General features: G+C 42.7%; 1 protein-coding gene across 2 annotated transcripts in view; it reads right to left on the reverse strand.

The window, feature by feature from the left end:
• Window positions 1-27518, reverse strand: part of LOC309552334 (uncharacterized protein) — a gene marked incomplete at its 5' end in the record, with an annotated part of 91209 nt that overhangs the window by 9974 nt on the left and 53717 nt on the right. The window contains 2 exons of one of the 2 annotated variants that reach the window (XM_082253246.1): window positions 3464-3677; window positions 25389-25560. In XM_082253246.1, the coding sequence (XP_082109372.1) occupies window positions 3464-3677; window positions 25389-25557 (383 nt within the window). Of the gene's footprint in view, window positions 1-3463; window positions 3678-25388; window positions 25618-27518 lie in introns of those variants that run through there. The other variant, XM_082253245.1, reaches the window with a different exon arrangement.

Here is a 27518-nt window from a genome sequence, read left to right on the forward strand (position 1 = left end):
CATTTGGCCCTGTCATCGCGCCTCCGCAACCTCCTGGGACACGTCACTTGAAGAAGACTGTAGGACCACGCTGATAGTGAAGCGCAATCTCGCACATGCTCAGTGGGGAGCTGGCTGTAAAACAGCAGGTAGTCACAGCTGGCTTTCACTGCTAAGATCACCGGGGATCCGAAAAGCGTTGAAGAACCAGCCTAGGTGAAAACAGCGCCGGACCCCTGGGTTGGTGAGTGTCAGTTTCCTCAAAGTCAGCAGCTACAGTATTGGTAGCTGCAGACTTTTAATATTTTTTTTTATAATGACTAGAGTTCCTCTTTAAATTCTCTAATTATATATTAAATAATACGTATTAAATAATTATGATCATGATCCTGCCAATGTTACAAAAGCTACATCTTGGTTATAGACAGGGTTAGTGTTAGAGATGGAGTTAGAGGGAGGGTAAGGCTACAGGCACACTGGCGATTTAGGGAGGTGAAAATCTTCTGATTCCTGCTGTTGCTGTGAGCGGCTAGGTGCTGCTTTATCCAGCAGAAATTGCTGCAGGATATTGCTGGATGTGCAGAGAACTGTAAATAGTTGCAACCACCGGAAACCTGTCATTAAGGCTCCCTGTACACGGGACGTTAGAAAAAACGTGCTGCAAAGCTAGTTCGGACGCTGGGAAAAAGCAGCCGTTAAACGTGCTTTCAGTAGCTTTTTCCATTGGCGTTATTGCACGTTTGGCCACGTTGCTTTTAGCAGCGTTTTTTCTGCCTCCATTTAAAATCAATGGTTCCCCCCACCCCAAAGCACCTTGCCCCCATGTTGATGAGGACAAGGGCCTCATCCCCACAACCCTGGCCGGTGGTTGTGGGGGTCTGCGGGCAGGGGGCTTCTCAGTATCTGGAAGCCCCCTTTAACAAGGGTGGCCCCCCAGATCCCGAACCCCCTCCCTTTGTGAATGGGTATGGGGTACACTGTACGTCATCTGTGACATGAGGGGGCGGGGTCTCCTGATGACGTCACCTGGCGGCCACGCCCACAATGGCTATATAACAAGCTCCGGAGACCGGCATAATCACCGGAGACATCGACTGAGGAGGACCGGAGGACGAAGAAGAGCCGAGGGCAAAAGAGCAGAAGAGCGGACAGCAAAAGAGCAGAAGACCGGATGAAGATTTTTAATAAACTTTCCAAAAGGTCTCCTGTCGTTATTTACATACACTGCCTTTTATGGGGTGAATGGGTAGGGGTACAGTGTACCCCATACCCATTCACAAAGGGAGGGGGTCTGGGATCTGGGGGGCCACCCTTGTTAAAGGGGGCTTCCAGATACCGAGAAGCCCCCTGCCAGCAGACCCCCACAACCACCGGCCATCAACATGGAGGCAAGGTGCTTTGGGGTGGGGGGTGCAGAGCTCCCCCTGCCCCAAAGCACCAACACCCCCCCATGTTGAGGGCATGTGGCCTGGTATGGTTCAGGGGGGTGGGGCTGCTTGCTCGTCCCCTCCCCCTTCCTGCCCTACCGGGCTGCATGCTCGGATAAGGGTCTGGTATGGATTTTGGGGGGGACCCCACTCCGTTTTTTCGGCGTGGGTCTACCCTCAAATTCCATACCAGACCAGAAGGGCCTGGTTTGGAACCTGGGGGGACCCCCACGCAGTTTTTTTCCCATTTTTGGCGTGGAGTTCCCCCTCAAGATTCTCACAGCGCAAGTCGCACCGCAAGTCGGATCATCCTGATCCAACTTGCGGTGCGCCTTCCATTCAAATCAATAGGCTCCCATAGGGAACCATTGATTTTGAATGGAAGAAAAAAAACGTATAACGTGGCTGAACGTACTTCGTCACGTTCGGTCCCGTTTTTGCGTTTGAAACGCCGGGAAACACACGTTCGAACGCAAATAATTGTGTTCCAAACAACGTCCCTGAACTCAACTGCCTGCAAATGACTGTAAACGACCCTGTGTACATGGACAGATAAGATAACATGTAGGTGGGTTCAGGGGCTTCTGAAAAAAAACGCCCAACTGCTCCTAAACGGCCATTTACAACGTCCCGTGTTCATGGAGCCTTAACAGAACGAGGCCGGTGTTCTGCTGAAAACTCCAACTTGCCGAGAACTCCAACAACATTATTTCCGGTGAGTGTACACCAGGGATAATTGGAGATTTTGACCACTTGGTGTTTTCACAGAACACCGGCAGCCTTTACACTCTGGTAGATGCTATAATTTGTGGAGATTGTTAGTCCGCTAACTAACAATCTGCAGTAATTATAGCATCTACCCGAGTGTAAAGGCTGTCAGTGTTCTGTGAAAACAGCAAGTGGTCAAAATCTCCAATTATTCCTGGTGTACACTCACCGGAAATAACATTGTTCTTGGCAAGTTTGAGTTTTCGGCAGAACACCGGCGCACCTAACCACTTCCCGTAGCATAGATCAGAAGATTCCTGCCACAGTAATATGCACCGGCCTAAACCACCATGTTGAATTTAGCCTAAGTGTTAGGGTTATAGGGAGGCTTAATGTTAGGGGTATGAACATAGGGAGAGTTAGTGTTAGGACTGGGGTTAGAGGAAGTATCAGTGTAAGGGTTGGGTTTATAAAGGGGGTTAGTGTGAAGGATGGAGTTATAGAAAAGATTAGTGTTAGAATTATAGGGCGTTATAGTTTTAAATTGGAGCTAAAGGGAAGGTTAGCATTAGGTTGGGATTAATGAGTGAGTGTTGGGATTGGGGTTATGGAGAGGGTTAGTTTTAGGGAGTGGCTAGTGTAAGGGCAGCCTTGTAGTGGTTGTAAAGTCAGAGTAGAATTACTGCCAGCTCTTCTGTTATAACAAGGTATACTACACAGTGTAAATGTTTGATTAAAATGATGCCCATAAATACCTTATTTAAGAACCCCTCTGTGCAGTCACGTGACAGCTGTACTGTCTGCTCAGCCTCTCCCGTTGTAGCCCTTAGATCAGGGGAGGAGAGCAGGGGGAGGTCAGGTGACTGCACAGAGGCGATCTGAAAGAAGATATGTAGGGGCATCATTTAAACAAACATTTACATTGTGTAGTATACCTTGGTATAACAGAGGGGAAGGCAGTAATCCTACTCTGACTTTACTGCCTGCTACTTTTAGCAGCAGGAGGGAAGGGGAGCGGAGCAGATCGCTCACAGCCTCACACACAGGAGCTGACAGGCAAGGAGGGAGGAGGAGAGAGAAGAGACTGTGGGATGATGGAGGCACATAAACTGACCACGTTATCATGGATCAGCAGCCATGATTATTGTGGTCGGTTTACATAGGAACAGGCAGGATCAACCAGTTATTTTACAGCATGGAAAGGGACAGATTAGACAGCACAAGCACTAACCTGCTTTAAAGGAACAGGATCTCTCTTTTTTTTTTTTTGAATTATAAACCTCTTTAAGACAAGATCTAGTGCAAAGCTCCCAATACTAAAAGCCAATGTGTAAATATTATAGACTTACCTATAAATGTAGGTAGCAATTTTTTCAGACAGATTTACTTTCATTACAGTTTCAAACTCGTCCTGTTTGCAGCAGTATTTCAGAGAGTTGTTTCCTGGCCAGCAGCAATACATATGCTCATGTGAGTCACTCAAACGTGGGCAGTGAAATCCCGAATGGTACACCTCTCCCTGCCCCGGGTAGCCTTCACACGTCCGGACATTGAGAGAGGAAGCTTTAAAACAGATGAACAACTGACATGACTAACACTGTATTATGTAACAAAGTGAAAAACTATAATACACTCAAACCATGCACACCTTTGTTTGGCAAGCATTGTTTGGGTCATTTTCTTTCTTCTGGATAATCACTTTTTTATTGAATAATGTAGTAATAAAGGATATTACAGGAAAAAAAGAAAAGAAAAAATAATTTATGCTAATTATTCCAACACACAATCGTGCAGGTAAATACAAACCATATTGATGAGTTCAACACTGAAATGTAGTCAATAATTCTGGATAGAATGATACATAATAATATAGAGAATAAAGGAGAAAATAAAGATTTATTTCTCAGGATTGTACAATATCAACAGTGCTAGGATTTAAAATTGACATCCATAGAAAGGATAAAACCAGTAAGAATAGTAACATTATACAAGTAACACAGCATGTTCAACAAGGCGCAAGTTGCTAAACTATAGAGCACATTTATCTTTGATTACCAATGGGAAATGCACTGCTCTTAAAGAGGGACTGCAGTCTGCTCATAACCAATTTGCATATTATTTTACAGCGGGGATCGAAAGTTTGGGCACCCCAGGTACAAAATTTGTATTAATGTGCATAAAGAAGCCAAGGAAAGATGGAAAAATCTCCAAAAGGCATCAAATTACAGATTAGACATTCTTAGAATATGTCAACAAAAGTAAAATTTTATTTCCATCATTTACACTTTCAAAATTACAGAAAACAAAAAAATGGCGTCTGCAAAAGTTTGGGCTCCCTTCAGAGTTAATATCTTGTACTGCCCCCTTTGGCAAGTATCACAGTGTGTAAACGCTTTTTGTAGCCAGCCAAGAGTCTTTCAATTCTTGTTTGAGGTATCTTTGCCCATTCTTCCTTACAAAAGTCTTCCAGTTCTTTGAGATTTCTGGGCTGTCTGTCACGCACTGCTCTTTTAAGGTCTATCCATAGATTTTCAATTATGTTGCGGTCAGGAGATTATGAAGGCCATGGCAAAACCTTCAGTTTATGCCTCTTGATGTAATCCCTGTGGATTTCGAGGTGTGTTTAGGATCATCATCCATTTGTAGAAGCCATCCTCTCTTTAACTTCAGCTTTTTCACAGATGGCATCAAGTTACCATCCAAAATTTGCTGAAATTTTATTGAATCCATTTTTCCTTCTACTCGTGAGATGTTCCCTGTGCCACTGGCAGCAATACAACCCCAAAGCATGATTGATCCACCCCCATGCTTAACAGTTGGACAGATGTTCTTTTCATTAAATTCTGTGCCCCTTCTTATCCAAATGTACCTTTACTTATTCCGGCCAAAAAGTTCAATTTTAACCTCATCGGTCCACAGAACTTGTTTCCAAAATGCATCAGGCTTGTCTATATGTTCATTTGCAAAGTTCAAACGCTGATTTATGTGGTGAGGACGTAGAAGAGGTTTTCTTCTGATGACTCTTCCATGAAGACCATATTTGTACAAGTATCTCTTTATAGTGGAATAGTGTACCACAACTCCAGTGTCTGCCAGATCTTTCTGGAGGGATCGGGCAGTCAAACGTGGGTTTTGAATTATTTTTCTCACAATCCTGCGAGCTGTTCTGTCTGATATTTTTCTTGGTCTTCCAGATCTTGCTTTAACTTCCACTGTTCCTGATGACTACCATTTCTTAATTACATTCCGAACAGAGGATATTGACATCTGAAAATGCTTTGCTATCTTCTTATAGCCTTCTCCAGCTTTGTGAGCTTTGTGAGCATCAACTATTTTCAGTTTTAGTTTTCTAGACAACGGCTTAGAAGATCCCATGGTGCTGATTGTTGGGGCAAGGTCAGATGAGTCTGGCCATTTAAAACCTTTGAGATTGACATCACCTGGTCTTCCCAGACGATGATTGAGAACAATCCATGACACTGGCAGGTCTCAGCCTTGCAAAGGGGGCAGTGCATGCTATAAATTCTGCAGGGTGCCCAAAATTTTGCAGACGCCATTTTTTTGTTTTCTGTAATTTTGAAAGTGTCAATGATGGAAATAAAATCTAACTTATGTTGACATATTATAGGAATGTCTAATCTGTAATTTGATGCCTTGTGGAGGTTTTTCCATCTTTCCTTGGCTTCTTTATGCACATTAATACAAATTTTTACCTGGGGTGCCCAAACTTTCGATTACCGCTGTATATATACTGTGATTCTGTACTTGCCAAATATGCTGCAGAAATCTCCCTCTACTAAGTCTGGCTGCAGCCATTTTAACTGTGGGCAGCTGAAGCTGCTGCCTGTTCACTTCCCGGATTTACACAGACACACACACACATACATATATATATATATATATATATATATATATATATATATATATATATACACATATATATACACACACACAGATATATATAGATATAAATATAGATAAATAGATATATACAGACACACACACATATATAGATACATACATACATACAGACACACACACCCCCACCACTGCTTGCCTGCACATTTCTCCTCTCTAGATGAATAGATCTCTGCAGTCTCCTGTTATCTGTGCCCTGATCCAGCCCCCTCCAGCTCTGCAGCACTCCTTGGTTCTCCTATGATCCATCCCTCCTCCCTTGCTGGAAAAGAGTTAGAGAGAGAGCTGTGCATGATGTCATTAGCCTAGAGTGGCTAATGACCAGATAAGAAAAAGTAAGAGGGCTGTATATGGTATTTACTGGCAGAAACAAAAATGTTTTACTATCCAAAGTTAAAACAACAAGGGCAAAGATTTAATAGATAGAAATATGAACAAATGACTGAAGAGCCGCTTTAAGCCAGCCGTAGATGGTTCTAATCTTGACCGATTCAGCAGGGAACGGCCAGGATTCGATCTATCTATAGGCAGGCTGGTTGTACTGCAGTCAATCCATCGATCGACTTCAGTACAACCAGTCTGCCAGATTTTTTTTATGCGATCACTGCTGGCTGCTATATCAGCAAGCAATGATGATTGTGTTCTGCTTGCAGGGAAGTCTCCCTGCCGTAAGAACACAATAGTACTGTGGGTGGGATTCCCCCAACGTTGGCTGTGTTGATGAGGAAATCAGGCAATTTTCTTTCCTTCCAGCCATGGTCGAAAGAAAAAAATTGCATAGTCTTTGGGCTGCTTAAGCTGCTTATGAGAATAAATACAATTTTTTCAGGGGAAAGGGGGATCCTGTGGGCTATAATGGGGGGCATACCATTGTCTCTAAGCAATAGCTCATATGAGATTACAGGACATCAACTGTCGGATTAGGTTGTATTTGACATGCACATATTTGATCTTTCAAAACAATAAAATATGCTTGCTTTAGTCATTCACCCGCTGTGCTCATTTTCTAAAAGGGTGTTAATGCTAAGAAAAAAAAAAAAAAGTATATATATATATATATATATATATATATCACACAGTATAATATGTCATACAGATCAGCTATTCACATAATAGAATAATGAAAAAGAATGACCTGTTGTTACATTTGTATTGGCCTTTTGTGATCCCTAAAGCAGTAGTGTGGCCATTGTGTGTCTTCCATTTACAATAAGAAAAACTATATATGACTATATAGAGAAAGAAAAGTACCATAAAGGCCTTTTATTAACTGAAGGAGTAATAGACATGCGGGTCGCATGAGTAATCTACAAAATGCTGAAAGCATCCTTGTGAACACTAAAATGCTCTGGCATTTGAACAAAAATCACACTAAAAGCTGCAAAAGTTCTAGTTATTTCTGGCTCATGCTGATCCTGTTTTATTGCTCATTATGACAAAGCTAAGCCAAAGTGGATGGAATTAGCCATTTTAAAGTAAGCTCACATTATATACTTAGGGGCTGCTCAATCAGACCCTTTCTTTAAACGCCATGGGCATAAATGAGTATAGCCAAAAATCAAGCAGAAATTTAGAACCTGTGCTGACTTTAGAAATTATGCAGAGAAGCAAAAGTAGATGATGACTATATACTTGGGCTGATGTACCTCGTGCACACTGCAGCTCAGTACAGCACAGTACAGCTTTTTTACTGATCTAAAATGCAGCCCCCTGTACACACACAGGCACAAAAAAAGCACTGCGAAATCTTGAGTAAAATAAAAAATAGAAAAATCAGTGTTCCCGGTCAGTATTTTGCACATGTACGTGCACATACCTGCAAATGCACACAAATACACGTATATGAGTATAAATAATAATGAAGTTTGCCTAGGAATGTATTCCTTCCTTCCTGAAGATGCCATATCCGATGAAATGCATTGAGGTTAACTCCCGTGGCACCACTTCCAAATACGTCATTTCCGGGCAAGGTGGAACGCATGCTACGCGAGCGGCGTTTCCTTACTGCTTCACACAGGCTTTCCACAGTTAGTGCTACTGGAAGCACTAAATAATGTGAGTTTATGCACTTTATCTGTATATATATATATATATCATTATTTAAATAAATATATCTGCGCAATGAAATCCCTATTTGTTTAATATCCCTGAGCTCTTAACCTTATCTGGGTCAACCTACCCGAGGGGACAGTTAACTCATCCAACGGATCCAAACCATATCATCCTTTACAACAGGAGGTATAATACAGCTCTGTAGGTCCTGGGGGTCTGAATAGCTCTGGTATGTGGCCAATACTTACCAAGGTGGCGGAGCACGGTATATCCACATACTAGCACCTTTCTTATTTGAAGTACGGATCATTTTATGGGCGTCTAAGGAGACCACAACCCCTATTTGTCTCAAGACTAATGAACTTTTATCCACATATTTTTGATAAAGTCACATCATTTTTTACAAAGACACATCATATTATGGCACTTATATCAATTTGAATGCATCGTTTTAGATTAATTTCTATCTGTTATATTTGGAAACAAATCCTGAATGCACAAACCCTTTATGCACTTTGGACTATACTGTACATTGCATATTGCACATTAGAATTGCACATAGCACTTACATCCAAAAAATCAATTTGAATGCATAATTAATATACCTGTATAATATTTCTTTGAACACACCAAATATATGTCATGCACTTTGGAATTTATTGCATAGTGCACATAATTATTGCACGTTGGAAGCACGGTTTTGCACCTTTTAACGCTTCAGTCACTTTATACACTAAAAATTATTTGTATGATCTGTATATTTTTTTAAATTTTTTTAAATTATGCAATTAAGGTAATATCGCCTCACTACAATACACTACCTGAATTAAGTTTCTCATTAAGTTTAAATGAGTAAATGATTAACAAATTTGTTTTAATAGAAGCTAAATTGGCTTTTATTCAACTGTTTCCGGGTTTTATTGGGATTGGCATCGGTAATCAGTCTTGTACTAGAGCAGTGGTCGCCAACCAGTGGCCCGTGAGGTGTCAAGGTTCGCCATCACTGTTCTAGACTAAGGGGAAGGCGATGGGACACCTCCTGTGCCAGGCTGGTACATGTGTAAAATTATCAGAAAAAAAATGACCCATATCTGGTCACCTCTTTCCAAAAAAACTCAGAGCTAACCCTAAATTGTTATTTCTTTTACCTACAGTCATGTTTATCAGAATGAACAGTTTCATTCATCAAAAACCTTCAGCAAAGTCCTTCTATATAGGCCTCTGCTTTACCATGCAGAAAATGGAATCCAACACAGTTCAGGATCAAGCCATACTTTGCTAGATCATAGGTTCATGATAACATTACATGTGCCATTCCAAGAATTAGATTTACAATAATGAGATCAAGAAGAGGGCATTTTTCTCATCAATATTAAAAGAATTTTATGTGCAGAAGAAAAAGTGATGAAGCCGCTCATCAAATAATAAGCTTATCTTTGATTTAAATTTAAAATATATGCAGACACTTCCAAATAATGTTACCTGAGAACGTGTGTGTGCAAATTAATTAGTATATAGCAGCACCCCGAAGGGGTGCACTGCCCAAAAATGTTCTATGAAACCAAATAATATAAAATTCTAAAAGAGAATGGAACTGCTTCTAGTGCATTGTTGAAGTCACAGTAATTATATAAAGAAATGTTATTAGTGCTAGAAACACATACCTTATCCACTCACCTATATTACACAGTGGACTCCATTTACAAAACCATCTCGCATGCTGTATGTAGGTTTCCAGACATATTTTCCCTCAATACCACATGCGATCCTGAAACTGTCAATTCACTATATCGTTCTGCAGTATTTACCGCAAAATGCTGAAAACGCTCTGCAAATACTGCATGAACAGGCATTAAACTCATTTCACAGACGGAAATCAATCATTAAGGGCATGACGTAATTAAGTAGTGATCGAGGCATGTGGTATTTATAGAATGTGTACTGGTTGTTCAGGAGCGTACGGCCGCCTCATCCTTAACAACGGATGAGTCATCAGCTCTCAGCGGGCAATTGCCAGCAATGAAAAATTAAGAAAAAAAATGGTCCCCTGTTCGGGCCCCCGCTGCCTCAAAGCACCTCCCCATGTTTAGGGCATGTGGCCTGGTATGGCTTTCCTGACCTGCCGGGCTGCGTGCTCAGATAAGAGTCTGGTGTGGATTTGGGGGGACCCCACACCATATTTTTTTTTACATTTTAGCGTGGGAGTTCCCCTAAAATCTATACCAGACTTGAAGGGTCTGGTATGGATTTGGGGGGGTGGGACACCACATTGTTCTTAATTTTTCATTGCTGGCAATTTTTTTTTTTTTTACATTCAGCTGTCACCCGGGAAACCCACTGACAGCTGATGACTCATTGGTCATTAACCACTTAAGCCCCGGAGGATTTGGCTGCTAAACGACCAGGGGGTATTTTGCGATTCGGCACTGCGTGACTTTAACGGACAATTGCGCGGTCGTGCGATGCTGTACCTAAACGAATTTGGCGTCCTTTTTTTCCCACAAACAGAGCTTTCTTTTGGCGGTATTTGATCACCTGTGCGATTTTTTGATCACGCGCTATAAACAAAAAAAGAGCGTAAATTTTGCAAAAATAGCAATATTTTTCCCTTTTTTTTTATATGAAATTCCCCCCCAAAAAAATGTAAAAATCAAAATTTTTTAACATTTTCGGCCAATTTGTTTTATGCTACCTATGTTTGGTAAAAAAAAATCGCAAAAAGCGTATTTTTATTGGTTTGCGCAAAAGTTATTGCGTTTACTAACTAAGGGAAAGATTTTTTGTCATTTTTGTTGTTTTTTTTTTAACGCGTAATGGCGGCGATCTGCGATTTTTTTTGCGGTACTGCGACATTGCGGCGGACAGATCGGACCCTTGACTGACATTTTTGACACTTTTGGGGTTACCAGTGACATTTCTACAGTAATCAGTGCTATACATATGCACTGTTACTGTAAAAATACACTGGTAGTGAAGGGGTTAACTTTATTTGAGAGGGAGGGGCTGTGTGTGTCCCTAGGGGCGTGATTCTAACTGTGATTGGCTGTGGCTTCAGCTGTATGCAGAGTGATCAACGGATCTACATAGTAGATCCATATGATCATCTCTCATACAGAGGGGAGAATGACAGGCAGCTTGTTTACACAAGCTGCCTGACTTTCTCCCTCTCCCCCGCCGATCGCAGAGTGGCCGGCGGACATCGGGTCCGCCGGTCACACGCGCGGGGGGGTCCGTGACCACGCGGGAGCGCGCCTCCGGCGGCGCGCGTTCGCTCCCTAGACCCTCACAAGCTAGTGACGTAGCCCTACGTCACTTTGCCTGTGAGGGGCTGACCGCCGCCGTAGATAGTCGTGCGGCGGTCGGCAAGTGGTTAAGGATGCGGCAGCCGCCCGCTCCTTAGCAACCAAAACAGTTACTGGTTGTTGAGGACGGCGGCGGCCGCCCACTCCTTCACAACCAGCATTTACAGCATGTGTTGAGGATGCTTGCTGCCGCTGGCAGTAAGTTACTGCAGGCTTTTACTACTAAAATACCATATAACTTCATAAAATAACTCACACAATATTTTAGTAGCGATCTTTTAGTGAATGCCAAAAAACGTTTTGAAAAACCTGGTGCGGTAGGATACCGCTTTGTGAATGGAGCCCAGTGTCCCTAACACTAGAGGCCATGACAGATGAGATAAGCCACTGGTGACATATCACTAGTGGCAGACTCATCCAGGGACAATAACCGTTTCCAATAATTGAGCTACTCCCTTGCCCAGAACACTACAGAATCTTTTCCACTATAAGGCTCGGTTCACATGAATGAGAATTGGACGCGTTTTTAACTGCATCTAATTCATACATGTGAATCGGACCGGCTTTCAACGGAGCCGGTTCAAACATGTGCCTGTGCAATTTTGGGTCCAGTTCAGGTGCGATTTCAGGTTAAAATTTGCACCTGAACCGGTGAACAGATCCGTACCGGACTCCCGCAGTGAAACCTCGGCCGCATATACAGTGCATCCGGAAAGTATTCACAGAGCTTCATTTTTTCCACATTTTGTTATGGTACAGCCTTATTCCAAATAGTAAATTCATTATTTTCCTCCAAAATGCTACAAACAATACCCCATAATAACAACGTCAAAGAAGTTTGTTTTAAATCTTTGCAAATTGATTAAAAAATAAAAAAAAAAAAACACATGTACATAAGTAGTCACAGCCTTTAGGCTCGGTCTTCGGAATTCGCAGCCTGTTCCCGCATCGCACACGCACCCCCGGCAGTTCACACTGCCATATGCGATACGCTGGGGGGTGTCAATGTAATCTTAACGACACCCCCAGTTTGATCGCATATCGCAGTGCGATCGTGCAGTTCGCACAGGAGCGGATCGCACAAGTGTGAACCGCTGTGCGATCCGATCCTGATGCGGCTGCAAAAATGCCTCCTGTGCGTGTTTGCTCCGGGTGCGATGCGAATTTAGCCATACAACCTGTATGGCTAAACTCGCACCGCACAGCTGATCGCATGTAATGTCGGAGCAGTGCGCTCCAATATTACATGCGAACCCGGCACTCGCACAAATGTGAACCGGGGCTTACTTGAAACTTTGTTGAAGCACCGTTGGCACCAAAAACAGCCTCAAGTCTTTTTGAGCATGATGCTACAAGATTGGAACACATATGTTGGGCAGTGACTCCCATTCTTCTTTGAAAACCACTCAAGCTCCAACAGGTTGGATGGGGAGCGTCAAAGCACAGGCATTTTCAGATCTCTCCAGAGATGTTTAATCAAGTTTAAGTCTGGGCTCTGGCTGGGCCGCTCAAGGACATTCACAGAGTTGTCCCATAGCCACTCCTTTGTTATATTGGCTGTGTGCTTAGGGTCGTTGTTCTGTTGGAAGATTAACCTTCGCCCCAGTCTGAGGTACAGAGCGCTCTGGACCAGATTTTCATCCAGGATGTCTCTGTATATTGCTACATTCATCTTTCCCTCGATCCTGACAAGTCTCCCAGGTTCTGCCGCTAAAAAACATCCCCAGAGCATGATGCTGCCACCACCATGCTTTACTGTAGGGATGATATTGGCCAGGTGATGAGCAGTGCCTGGTTTCCTCCAGAAATGATGGTTGCCATTCAGGCCAAAGAGTTCAATCTTTGTTTCATCAGACCAGAGAATTTTGTTTCTCATGGTCTTAGAGTCCTTCAGGTGCATTTTGGCAAACTCCAGGTGGGCGGTCATGTGCCTTTCACTGAGGAGTGGCTTCTGTCTTCACCAAACAGGCCTGATTGGTGAAGTGCTGCAGAGATGGTGGTTCTTCTAGGAAGGTTCTCCTCTCTGCACATAGAAATGCTGGAGCTCTATCAGATTAACCATCCAGTCCTTGGTCACCTCCCTGACTAAGACCCTTCTTCCCCGATCGCTCAGTTTGGCAGCTCTAGGAAGAGTCTTGGTGGTTGAAAACTTCTTCCATTTATGGATGATGGAAGCCACTTTGCTCATTGGGACTTTCAATGTTGCTGAGATTTTTCTGTACCCATCCCCAGATTTGTGCCTCGATACAATTCTGTCTCGGAGCTCTACCGACAATTCCTTGGACTTCATGGTTTGGTTTGTGCTCTGACTTGCACTGGTAACTGGGGGACCTTATAAAAACAGGTGTGTGCCTTTCCAAATCGTGTCCAATCAACTGAATTTACCACAAGTGCACTCCAATCAAGTTGTAGAAACATCTCAAGGATGATCAGTGGAAACAGGATGCACCTGAGCTCAATTTTGAGTGTCATGACAAAGGCTGCGAATACTTACTGTATGTACATGAGAATTTTGTTTGTTTTTTATTTTTAACAACTTTGCAAAGATTTCAAACAAACTTCTTTCACATTTTCATTATGGGATATTGTTTGTAGAATTTTGAGGAAAATAATTAATTTATTATATTTTGGAACAAAGCTGTAACATAGCAAAATGTGGAAAAAGTGAAGCGCTGTGAATACTTTCTGGATGCACTGTATATGAACAGAGTCTTAAGGAAGAGGCAACTATCTGACAACTATTTGACTAGGCAAATGTAGCACCCTCCTAGGTAGGTGCTAGTGAGAGAGTATAGTTTTTGGCTCTGTCTGCCAATCAGAGGAGCAGCAGGCAAATCTATATTGCTTTCTGTCTAGCAAGTAGCAGGATCTGTTAGTGAGGTCTGCTCAGTGTGCTCAGTATGGGATTCATTGAGTCTAGAGAGTGTTTCACACTGGTCCAATAGGGAGGCATGTTGGACAGTGGGAGGAAACCTAACCAATGGATACATAGGCTTTGATACAGTCTTGGTGATTGGCAGAAACAAGCTGTCTCGGTGCATTCTGGGATACTGTATAATAGCCAGGAGCACATGTGCTGTGGGGTCTTTGGCTGGTTTGCAGAGTCCCGGAGGGAGGACGGCGGCTGCCTCCTCCTCTGCAGCAGTGGCACGGGGCATCAGGAGGTCATCCTGAGGGCCAGAGGAACAGAGCTGAACCCAGAGGTCCAGGAAAGCGGACTGAGGGGGAGACACTGGAGACCCTGGAAAAACAGTATTGGGAGTACAGGGGATTGTGTCATGTGGCCTGACCTGAGGGGGGGGTCACCCCAGAGTAGGATAGTTAGTGGATGGGTGTCAGTGGACAAGAAAGAGGATACTAGGAGAGTGTCCTGAAGATAACTTTAGTTCATCAAGTCATCTGGAAAGAGACTTAACTCTAAATCCACCTAAGTGGCGAGGTGAATCAACAGCCTGGCTGTATCAACAGATAGATGTCCTCCAAACTTTGTGCATAGTTAATCTGGAATATCCCACTATTCCCTTCTCCCATCCCTAATTTATAAAATAAAACACAAAACAACTACATACCCCTGGACTAATTATTGACTGAGCCAAGAAGTAAAGTGATAGACTGTGAATGCCAAAGTTGCTAACGGTAACCCAGGGGGACCCGAAAGTGTGAAAATCCAGCAGTCCTTAAGGGGGCAGTGCTACACAAAGTTAAGTGGTCTACAAACAAACCTGTCTTGAGATGTTGCCAGTGACAGGATCTCAGTCTTGTCGTATATGGTCCTTAAAGGGTAACTCCACTTTTGTGGGAAAAAATAGCAAATAAAAAAAATATAATATAGAGTATACAATTGCTACACAAGTCATATTGTATTTGAATGTTATTAAAAATTACCTTTATTTTTCATTCTGCAGCGCTGTAATTTTCTGTAAAAGTACATTATGGCAAACCAGTGGTGTTCTATATACAGATGGTGTACAGAACACCCCCAGATATGTCATTTCCTGCTTGTGGGATTGGCTCACTGATTTTCCCAGAAGTCTGCACTAAGATACAAGTCCAATTTTGGGCATCCTCTGCAACAAAAAATGTAATTTTTGGTGAGATACTACTCCCAGAGGGAAATCACGTCTAAAGGGATGCAAACCCTGCAGCTATCCTCATGAAAGCTCTGCAGATGCAGCAGCGGATTGATAATTATAAAATCACTCCCATTAGATTCACTTTCCACATGAACACAGACAAACAATTATTTCTTCAGAATAACAAAAGGTGGGAATTTGCAACCGTTTGTTAAAATCTATGCAATGTACAGAGATCACCCAGAGAGGAATGTTTTTCTCTTAACAAAAGTGGAGTTTACCTTAAAGTGGAGTTCCACCCTAAATTTATACTTACCTCCATCTTCTCGCTCCGGGTCACCTGAAAAACAAATGGATAATCGCAATTTTTTTTTTTTTACTTACCTTGTAGAGAAAATATACTCTCCTTACTTCATTCTTCCTCCCCTCGGCGATTCGTCACTTCCTGGCTTTTGCAATGATTCCTGGGAGCTGAACGTCATCGCTCCCAGGAATCAATGCGCCTGCACCGGCCCCGACGTCAGTTCCGGTGGGCGCGCGTCATTCCCTTCTAAACAGCTTCTGGGCATGCCCAGAAGCTGTGGAGGGATGACGCGCGCGCACTGGAAGTGACGGCGGGGCCGGTGCAGTGCATCGTGGGACCGAAGAAAAGGGAAGAGGACGCAGAAGAGGATCGCGCTGGCTTCAAGCTGCCCACACCTGAGATGGCAGCGCTGGAGAATACTTTTTCAAGGTAAGTATTTCTTCTAAAAGGTAAGTGCAACCCGGGACAGATCAGAGGCTAGCCATTGTGGAATGTACTAGCCCTGACTGTCCCAGGGGTATTTTTATTAAAAAAAGTATCCCCTGGGTGGAACTCCGCTTTAAAGAGTAACTCTACTTTTGTTGAGAAATAAACAATCCAATCTGGGTGATCAATTTACATTGCAAGGATTTTAGCAAACATTGTTGCAGATTTCTACCAGTTTCTGAACAAAAAGCTGTTTGTTGTATGCAGAGTAAATCGGAATAGAAGTGACATTTTTATTATTATTATTTTCATCATTATTTTAGAAGTGGTTAAAGCCTGGTACACACTATACATTTTTTTGTTCAACTTGAAAAGAAAAACTGTCAACTGTCAGAGCCGCTGCACTAACTATGCAAAGTCCTCCACTGAGCTATTGTGTTCTGACAAGGGGACGCCCCCCTGCCAGAACACTCTCATCAGCTCCATTGGCTGAGAGCGCTGATCGGGAGTCGGACGGTTGCTGGTTTTCCACGGGCAGGGTGGCACACACACCGGTCGAATGCAGGCTGTTTTTTTTTTTTTTAATGTCTCCCGACATTTGGCCCGTGTGTACGGGGCTTTAGTCTATGGGAGCATCTCAACAAAAAATGAAATTTCTGTTGCAAAGGATGCCTAAAATCTGATTTGTATGTTAGTGTAGACTCCTGGGAAAATCTGTGAGTCAATCACAAGCATGAAATAACATTTTTGGGGGTGTTCCAAACACAACACCACCAGGTTGCCATATTGCATTGAATTTTACAGAAAACTACAGAACTGCAGATTGTAAAGGTCTTTTTTTTTTTTTTTTTTTTAAATACATTTTTATTAAAAGGAATTAACAATACAATGTATAGAACGTTGACGAAAGTCGAGATAGATGTGTTTTACAAATCATATGAAACGTGAAATAGAATGACAAAAGGGATATGATGAATAACAAACATGTTGCCAAAAGGAAACGAATCCCTAGGGAAAAAAAATCAAATATATATAAACGTAGAGAGAGAGAGAGATGGTAGGAAGCAACGGAAGAAGGAAGAAAAGAAAAGGAACAAGAAGAGAAAGTGAATACATTTGGGCGCCAAAAACATGCGCTAGGAATAGGTATTGATCCTATAGAAATGGAGAGGCTGGGTGGTCTAACTGTCAAGTATATTAGCAATAAACAAACTGAAAACTGATTGAAAGGAGCAAGAGGTGCCGTTGGTTCAGTCATTAGTCCAAAGAAAGGGGTGTCCAGTAGGTGACATGGATTTACGTCCAGGAAAACAGAGAGTTGTTCCGAATGATGGTAGAGGTCGAAAAGGTAATTTTTAATAACATTCAAGTATAATATGGCTCTTGTAGCAATTGTAATTGCTATATTATTTTTCTTTTATTTGCAATTTTTTCCCATGAAAGTAGAGTTGCCCTTTAACCACTTACTGACTTGCTGGTTGATTTACTAAAGTAAAATAGACTGTGCACTTTGCAAAGTGCAGTTGCTCCAGAGCTTAGTTGATGGGCAGAAGCACTGCAGACTTCCATCATCCAATCATGTACAAACAAAAATGCTTTTTTTTTTTTATTTTCCTTGCAAGTGATTGGGTATTATTTGTAAAGCAAACATTTACTTTATTTACTAAGCTCTGGAACAACTGTAGTTGCATATATGGGTCTTGAAAGAGTGTATCAATGTGCCTTAATGAAATATTAAATTTCATGGTATATTTCAGCTAGTGCCCACTTTACAATGGAATGTGGGCTCTTGCAATGACATTAACGAGTCATACTAACACACCTCATTCATACATCCTGGACACTTGGCAGTTGGATTTTTGCATATAGATTACAGACACATTGAGAAGTTTTTACATATTAAACACACCTCAGTCATTCATCCTGGACACTTAACAAGTTAGGCTTCGCATACAGATTACAGACAACACCTGAACACATTGACAATTACTTACATGTTAACACATCAGACAGCTGAGCAGAGACGGAACGGCCCTTTCCACAAACGCAATGTCAGACACAAGACACCCCACATTTACAGAAATGTATAGGGAAAACAAAAGCCTTTTCATGTATTGTTTTAGTAGAGATATATTCTATTGTTAAACTTACCCATGGATTGTACACTAGTTTAAACTGGTTTTTGCCGCTCAAATGTCCCATAAATATGGGAGCCGAAATGGAATAAATCAGATGTATCTGCATTAAGCTTAAGTGCTGTGTGTCTTTGCATCTCCTGGCCAGCGAGAGAAAATTCACTACACTGGGGAGTTAGAACTGAAGGGTCTTAGGTCCGGGACCTAAATGCAAAATCATCTTGCAATTGCCTCCTGACGTAAATGAGCTAACAGGTCTGTTGTGACCTGAAGCCCGGGCAGAGCCCTTCCACACATCTGCACATGCATTGGACTAAAAAATATGGTGGAGAATAAATGGGGTATGGGTGGGGGGCTTGGTTGTGGCGTGGACAAAGCTCAAGGGGACTAAAGTTCCTCTTTAAAAAGAAAGGAATTAAAACAAGTTCAAATATCTAAAAATCAATTTACGAACTTGTAAACTTGCAAAGAAAATGTAAAACGTAAAGAGTAACCCCACTTTTGTTGAGATCACCTCTGGGTGATCTCTGTACATTACGAGTATTTTAACAAACTTTGTTGCAGATTCCTACCTCTTGTTATTTTGGAGAAATAGCTGTTTATTTGTCTGTGTCCACGTTCAAAGTGAACCTATATGGGAGTGATTTTATAATCATCAATCAGCTGCTGCACCTAATAAAAGAAAATCGCAGGGTCTGCATCCTTTTAGATGTGATTTCCTATTGGGAATATCTCACCAAAAATGACATTTTGCAGGGAATGCTCAACATCAAATTTGTATCTTAGTGACGACTTCTGGGAAAATCAGTGAGCCAATCACACAAGCAGGAAAAGACATCTGGGGGGTTTTCTGTACACCTTCTGCGTACAGGACGCCTCCAGGTAGCCATATTGCATTTTACAGAAATTACAGAGCTGCAGATTAAAAGGGAAAGGTCATTTTAAAAAAAAAACATTCAGTTACAATATGATTTGTGTCACATCTGTATACACTATATATTTTTTTTATTTGCTCATTTTTTTTCCCAGTGGAGTTACCCTTAACCACTTAAGCCCCGGAGGATTTTCCTGCTCAAAGACCAGGGCCTATTTTGCGATTCGGCACTGCGTAACTTTAACAGAAAATTGCGCGGTCGTGCGGCACTGTACCCCAATGAAATTGACGTCCTTTTTTTCCCACAAACAGGGCTTTCTTTTGGTGGTATTTGATCACCTGTGTGATTTCTACTTTTTGCGCTATAAACAAAAAAATAGAGCGACAATTCTGAAAAAATAACAATATTTTTCAAAATTTTTTATATGAAATTCCCAAAAAAAATGTAAAAATCTAATTTTTTTAACATTTTAGACCAATTTGTTTTCTGCTACATATGTTTGGTAAAAAAAAAAAAAAATCGCAATAAGCGTATTCTGATTGGCTTGCGCAAAAGTTATTGCGTCTACTAACTACGGGAAAGATTTATGTCATTTTTATTGTTTTTTTTTTTTTTTACTAGTAATGGCGGCGATCTGCGTTTTGTTTTGCGGGACTGCGACATTGCGGCGGACAGATCGGACCCTTGACTGACATTTTTGACACTTTTGGGGGTACTAGTGACATTACTACAGTAATCAGTGCTATAAATATGCATTGTTACTGTAAACATGACACTGGCAGGGAAGGGGGTTAACTTTATTGGTGATCAGTGGGTTAAATGTATCCCTAGGGGCGTGATTCTAACTGTGGGGGGCGTGGCTTGTGATATAACCACAGAGACATACGATCCTACATAGCAGGATCGTATGATCTCTGCAGTTACATCAGGGAGAATGACAGGCGGCTTTGTTTACATCAGTCGTCTGCCTTTCTCCCTCTCCAGCGGGAGATCGCGAGTGACCGGCGGACATCGGAGCCAGCGGTCACTCGCACGAGGATGCCGTGAACGAGCGGGGGCGGGAGCGCGCCTTCGGCAGCACGCACTCGCCCCCTAGAGGCTCGTAGGCGAGCGACGTAGACCTACGTCGGTTTGCCTGTACGGGTCTGACTGCCGCAGTAAATAGTGGTGCGGCGGTCGGCAAGCGGTTAAAATTAAAAAAAAAAAAAAAAGCATATTAAAAGCCTTAATTTTTATTACGTATGAATATTCCATCATGTCCTGGTTAGGACACTATCTGCATAAAGTTTGTATGTTCTCCTTCCTCTTTGCGTGAATTTGCTCGGTGTACTCTGGTTTCCTCCCACACTTCAAAGACAAATGAGTCCATTGGGGGTTATTGGGAAAATGCCCCTTACATTATGAGTCAGTGGGAAGAGCAGTCAGCTAATTGGTGTCATCCTGTTGGCTCTGCCAAGTGGTGTTGGATCTGGAGACATCATCAGATGGGAAGTCAGTTAGCTACATCTCAAGTGACCCCAAGCAACCCCGGTGGCTGTGCTCAGGAACGGGACAAGGGGTGGGCAGCAGGGCGGACTGCCCTGGGCGCAATGGTTTATTGGAGGGATGGGTGCGCTGGACCCTAACCCTAAGTAAAGAAGGGGCACAGTTTGCTATCTTTGTCCTGGGCACTGGATAACCTTGTCCCGGCACTGGCTGTACTACAGGCCGCCTGCAGAAAACTACAAGAGGGGGTGGAGACAAGACCAGTCACCCTGCACAGGGAGAGAGCTCAGCAGTGACCGGTCTTTATTACAGGAACCTCCTATACAGAGGAATCCTCCAGAAGTTATTCCTCCAGATCTGTGCAGTAATCTGTGGATTACTGCACAGATCTGGAGGAATAACACACAGCACACCGAGATGCAAAAAGAAATACATATGATAAATGTAATTAGACATTCGCCTATTCAAAATCTTTCCTTTAAAGCAGAACTTAAAGTGTTAGGCTCCTTTCACACGGAGCAGACCGTTTTTTGATCCGCTCCGGCGCTTTTTTTTTTTTTTACGGACACGGATGACACTTGTGTCATCCCGTCCGTATTTCCGTTTATCATCCCATCCGTTTGCGGATGATAAACGGAGATAATGCATGTCAATGGGATTGCGGATGTCAGCGGATGACACCGCTGACATCTGGTTTTGTGTCCGTTTCATTTTTTTTAAACGGAAGAAAAATAGGGTTCTGTTCCGTTCCAAAAAAGGAACTGATCGGAAAGGTCGTCCGCTGACATCCGCAATCCCATTGACATGCATTATGTCCGTTTTTCATCCGCAAAAAATTGGGATGAAAAACGGACATATGGACCGGACCACCCGTGTAAAAGGACCCTTTCTAATTCCACAACAGTAAAACCATCCAATGTATTCACTAACGCTAGCAGCATAAGGATTAAAAATAGTTAATGTTGACTGAGAGAGTTTAGATCCGCTTTAAAGTGTTACTAAACCCACAACAGTAAAATCAGTCTGTATATGCAGTAAAGAATGCTTGTTATACTCACTATGGAAGCTAAGGGGTTAATCCTCTGCATTGTGTAAAAAGGCTGTTTGATCCTGTCCTCTGTGATCCTCCCCACAGTCCCCAATCCATCTGCTGATAGAACATAGCCTTGGGGCACTCTGCACATGCTCAGTTTGGTGTGTAGTGCTAGAGAGTTTGTTTCTTGGGAGGGTGCATGTGATCAGCACAGGGCCAATTAGCTCTGTCCAGACAGAGGGTCAGGGGTCATGCAGCTTCAGAGGACAGTCAGAGTAGGATGAAAACTCCTCCTACAAGCTTTAACCAGACACTGATAGAAGTTACAAGACTGCTATATACTGCAGATGAGAAAAGGTATTTAGCAGTTTATATTTACTAAAATAATTGCATTTCCATGTTCTGTGTACTGTGGGAGACCAGATATAGTGAATGCAGGATCCTGGGTTTAGTAACACTTTAACTGTTATCTGAGCACCACAAACTGAAAACGCTTTTTAATTTATTTAAAATCTCAGCAAACTCCCTCATCCATCCACATCTCCATGCTTTATTTTGTTTAGAAATCACTTTCAAAAGCATTCCCCCAGCATTTCTAGCCATGGCCATCCTGAGCAAGCGCAGATGATTCATGTAGCATTCACTTCCTGGATTCCATCTGTCTTTAGCTCAGGCATTAGTCATAGCACTTTTTCTTCAAGCCACACCCGAACACTTTGCCGGCGCACAACAATTTATTTTATTTTTTTAATATACACTATAGGATTGTAACAGACCTGGGACACCTTTGGGCACAGCAAAGAGTATAGTAATGTGGTGCACATAGTGCCCCTTCACCTTCCGTCAGGCCCTGTTCCAAGCCACATTCCTGTCTGCATAATGTTGGACAATGGGAGTTTTGAATTATATATTCGGGTTTCAGTCCACCTGAAACCCGGACACACGATTCAAAACCCGGACTGTCCGAATGAATCTTAAACAGGTGGCAACCCTATTGGGCATGCAGGTAGGAGTGTGTGCTTAGCTGAGAAAGCCCCTCCCCCAGAAGAAATAATGCCCATGGAGACCCTTGAGATGTATGACATCTTTTTGGCCTAGGCTAGACACCAGGAAGCAACTGAAAAAAAAGTTTAAAACAAGTAAATATAATATACCTTCCTATGTATTCACTAACACTAGCAGCATAAGGATTAAAAATAGTTAAAGCGTAATTAAGTAGTTAAAAACTTCATTCCCCTCTGGGTGATCTCTGTACATTGCAAAGATTTTACCAAACTTTGTTGCAGATTCCTACCTTTTGTTATTCTGAAGAAATCATTGTTTGTTCCTCTGTGTCTCTGTGCTGAGTGGGTCTAATGGGAGTGGTTTCATAATTATCTATCAGCTGTAGCAGCTGCAGGGCTCTAATGAGGAAATCTGCTGGGTCTGCATCCCTTTAGACGTGTTCCTATTGGGAGTATCTGACCAAAAATTACATTTTTATTGCAGGGGATGCCAGAAATCTGACTTGTATCTTAGTGCAGACTTCTGGGAAAATTGGTGAGCCAATCACACAAGCAGGAAATGATGTTTCTGGGGTGTGGTCAGTATACATTCTGTGTACAGAACACCTCCAGGTAGCCATATTGCATTGCATTGTTAGAAAATTACAACAGCTGCAGATTGAAAAGGAAGGGTAAATTTTAATATCATTCAATTACAATATGATTTGTGTCACAATTGTATACACTATATTGTTTTTTCCCACGAAAGTGGAGTTACCCTTTTATGTTGACTGAGAAAGTTTAGATCCGCTTTAAAGTAAATACGAGTTTAAAGTGGTTGTAAAGGTAGAAGGTTTTTTACCTTAATGTATTCTCTGCATTAAAGAGTTACTAAACACACAACAGTAAAATCAGTCTGTATATGCAGTAAAGTATGCTTGTTATACTCACTTTGGAACCTAAGGGGTTAATCCTCTGCATTGTTTAAAAAGGCTGTTTGATCCTGTATGCACAGATCCTCCTCTTCTACCACTGACTCCAGAACATGTCCGGATAAGACCGAGTTACTGGAGTTAGGCTGCACATGTTCAGTTTGGTGTGTACTGCTAGAGAGTTTTTTTTAACTTAGGAGGATGCATGTGATTAGCACAGGGCCAATCAGCACTGTCCAGACCGAGGGTCAGGGGTCCTGCATCCTGATAGGACAGCCAGTGCAGTATGAAAACTCCTCCTACAAGCTTTAACCAGACACTGATAGAAGTCACAAGACTGCTATATACTGCTGATGAGAAAAGGTATTTAGCAGTTTATATTTACTAAAATAATTGCATTTCCATGTTGTGTGTACTGTGGGAGTGCGGATATAGTGAATGCAGGGTCCGGGGTTTAGTAACACTTTAATAATACATCAGGAAGGCTCCTGCACTATGTAGTTGATGGTAAGATCTACAATCAGATTGTATAGTGTATGGTTAGCCTAAAAAGCATCCTAGTCATTTAACTACGTCCGGACCGCCTGCCGCCTCTTTACTGCAGCAGAGCTGCCCTCCTGTGCGAACCGACGTAGACCTACGTCGGTCACACGCAGGCAGCTAGGAGGCGAACACTTGGCAGCGGGGAAGCCGATGCACGGGGCAGGCGGCTCCGATTGCCGCTTGACACCTGCGATCGCTCCCCGCTGAGAGGGAAGGACGGTTGGCTGTTAAAAAAAACAGCTGACCGTTCTTCTCCCTGGAATGATCACAGAGCCCATGTGATCCTTATACATAGGATCACAGGTCTCTATGGTCATTTCAGAAGCCCACCCCCCCCAGTTAGAATCACTCCCCTAGGCTCACATTTAACCCCTTTATCCCCCACAATGTTAACCCCTTCCCTGCCAGTGTCATTATTACAGTAACAGTGCATATTTTTAGCACTGATTACTGTAGTAATGTCACTGGTCCCCCCAAAAGTGTCAAAAATGTCAGTCAAGGGTCTGATCTGTCCGCCGCAATGTCGCAGTCCCGCAAAAAAAAAAAAAATTGCAGATCGCCGCCATTACTCGTTAAAAAAAAAAAACACCAAAAATGACAAAAATCTTTTCCTTAGTTAGTAAACGCAATAACTTTTGCGCAAACCAATCAAAATACGCTTATTGCGATTTTTTTTTACCAAAAATATGTAGCATAAAACAAATTGGCCTAAAATGTTAAAAAATTTAGATTTTTACATTTTTTTGGGGGAATTTCATATAAAAAAAAAAAAAATGTGAAAAATATTGTTATTTTTGCAAAATTGACGCTCTTTTTTTGTTTATAGCGCATGATCAAAAAATCGCACAGGTGATCAAATACCACCAAAAGAAAGCTCTGTTTGTGGGAAAAAAAGGATGTCAAATTCGTTTAGGTACAGCGTCGCACGACCGCGCAATTGTCCGTTAAATTCACGCAGTGCCGAATCGCAAAACAGGCCGTGGTCAGGAAGGGGGTAAAATCTTCCGGGGCTTAAGTGGTTAAGGGGGAAAAAGTGGTTAAAAAGTCGGTCAGTACCCAGCCCTGCAGCGAACAACAAAAAAACCTGTTCAGGTAAATATATACAGAGCTACCCTGTTACTACCAATCACGGGGGAAGAAATGAAATAAGTTAGAAATAAAAGTCAGAAGAGCAGAAGGTGCATTTGTGGGTTAGAGCAGACGAGGAGGATACCTTTCCAGAGATAATTGAGGAGCAGCACCGTCCAGCGAAGGAGGTTTGCTGAATTCAGCGGCTTCATCTTCTCAGGGGTTGCCGTGTTCTGTGGACATTGTTTGCCGGAGCCGTGGGTTGGGGAGAAAGATACAAAGAAACCGCAAGCGCCATTATCTTTTGCATCCATTACCTGTGACAATAAACAGAGAACAAATGCCATTAAGGCTTGCCACATGAGCAAATACATTTTATTGTTCCATTCCAATTAGTTCCTCTTATAAAAGCAATAGTCTCCTCCGAACTCTTCTGGGTGCCTATTATTCCAGCCGCGTCGGTTACCTGGCAGTTCTGCCTTCCCGAGATTACAGTACATTTCATTCTGACACATGAGTGATCGACCACTGGGCAGGACACAATGAGCCCTACTCTGCAAATCACACACTACAAGAGCCATTTATATATATATTCACACACACATATATACTGTATATATACAATTATTTAGCTCTATGGATTTAATGCACATAGTGCTTAATACAGTTAATTAAAAGGTCTGTCTGCTTCCATTTTATTTCTTTTTTTACAGTGAAGAAAATAATTATTTGATCCCATGCAGATTTTGTAAGTTTGCCCACTTACAAAGAAATGAAGGGTCTATAATTTTTATCATAGGTGTATTTTAAATGATAGAGACAGAATATTAACCAAAAATTCAGAAAATACAAGTGTTATAAATTGAGTTGCAGTTCAGTGAGTAAAATAAGTATTTGATCCCCTACCAACCAACAATAATTCTGCCTCCCACAGACTGGCTATAGTCAGGGCTGGGACAAGGGGTGGGCAGGAGGGATCGCTGCCCTAGGCACTGTGGTATCATGTGAGGTGAGGTTGGAGGGAGAGGATATGCTTGCGGAGGGGGGATTTGGGGGGCCGCATGGGATAAGAATTGTTCTAGGAGGGGGAAATTTGGGGAGGTGTGCTAGGAGTGATGATTTCAGGGGATTTATGTTGGAAGGGGCGATGGGGGAAGAAGATTTGTGCTAGGAGGGGGAATTTTTTTTTTTGGGGGGGGGGGGGGGGGTTGTGCTAGAAAAGGTAATATGGTAGGGGAAGGAGGATATTTGTGCTGGGGGGGGGATTTTTTGGGGGGAGGAATTTGTGCTAGCAGGAATGATTGGGGGTATTTGTGCTATGAAGGCAAATTTGGGGGGAGGATTTGTATTAGGATGGGGGATTGGGGTGAATATGTTCTGGGAGGGGGGATTTGGAGTAGGGGGAGAGGATTTGCGCTCAGAGAATAAATTAGCAGGATAGGAGGATTTGTACTAGGAGTGGGGAATTTATTTTATTTTTTTTTGGGGGGGGGGGGGTTTGGGGGAGTGGAATTTTGCTGGGGACATAAGATTATTTAAGCTGGGGGGGGGCATTCGTGCTGGGAAGGGGATTCTTAGCGGGGGGGTGGATTTGTACTGGGGGGAGGGGGAATTTATGCTTAGTGGGTAAGCATACAGATTTGTGCTCTGTTTTCTTTTTTTGTTTCTTGGGGGGGGGGGGAGGTTTGCTGACACGTGATGCTCATACATCAATAAACACACACTCACCCGTCCCACAATTCAGCAATGCGGCCGCCCGAAGCCTCGATCCTCTCCCTGTCCTCTCCGTGGCGTTGGCATTGCGCTGCACATCCTGAATGGCCGGGCAATCTTCTGGGACCTCTGACATGTCCCAGAAGATTGCAGGAGGAAGGGGGGAGAGGAGAACTTCCACTCGAGCCGCCTAGGCGGCCTAAACAGAAGTTGCAGCGGGTACCTGTCAAATCCAAGCTCCCGCCCCCAAAAAAAAAATGACATGACAAATGTGGCATGTCAGGGGGTGAAGAGTCCTTAAAGCGGAAGTTCCACTTTTGGGTGGAACTCCACTTTAAAGAGGTGAAGATCTACCTAAACAACATGGGAGAAGTCAAAGATCACCGGGCAGTGTCGCCTCCTCACACCTGATTTAAACCTCTAATCGCCGTACTACTGTGCCACAATCGCGTGCATTGCATGGCAATCATGGGTTTAAATCAAGTGGTGAGGAGGCAAAAAATCGCCTCCTCACCACCTGTCAAACACACTTGGATCGCTTTTCAGAGAAGCAGAAGCATCT

The sequence above is a fragment of the Pelophylax lessonae genome (assembly GCF_965119305.1).
Source record: "Pelophylax lessonae genome assembly, chromosome: 4".
Classification (NCBI taxonomy): Eukaryota; Metazoa; Chordata; class Amphibia; order Anura; family Ranidae; genus Pelophylax; species Pelophylax lessonae.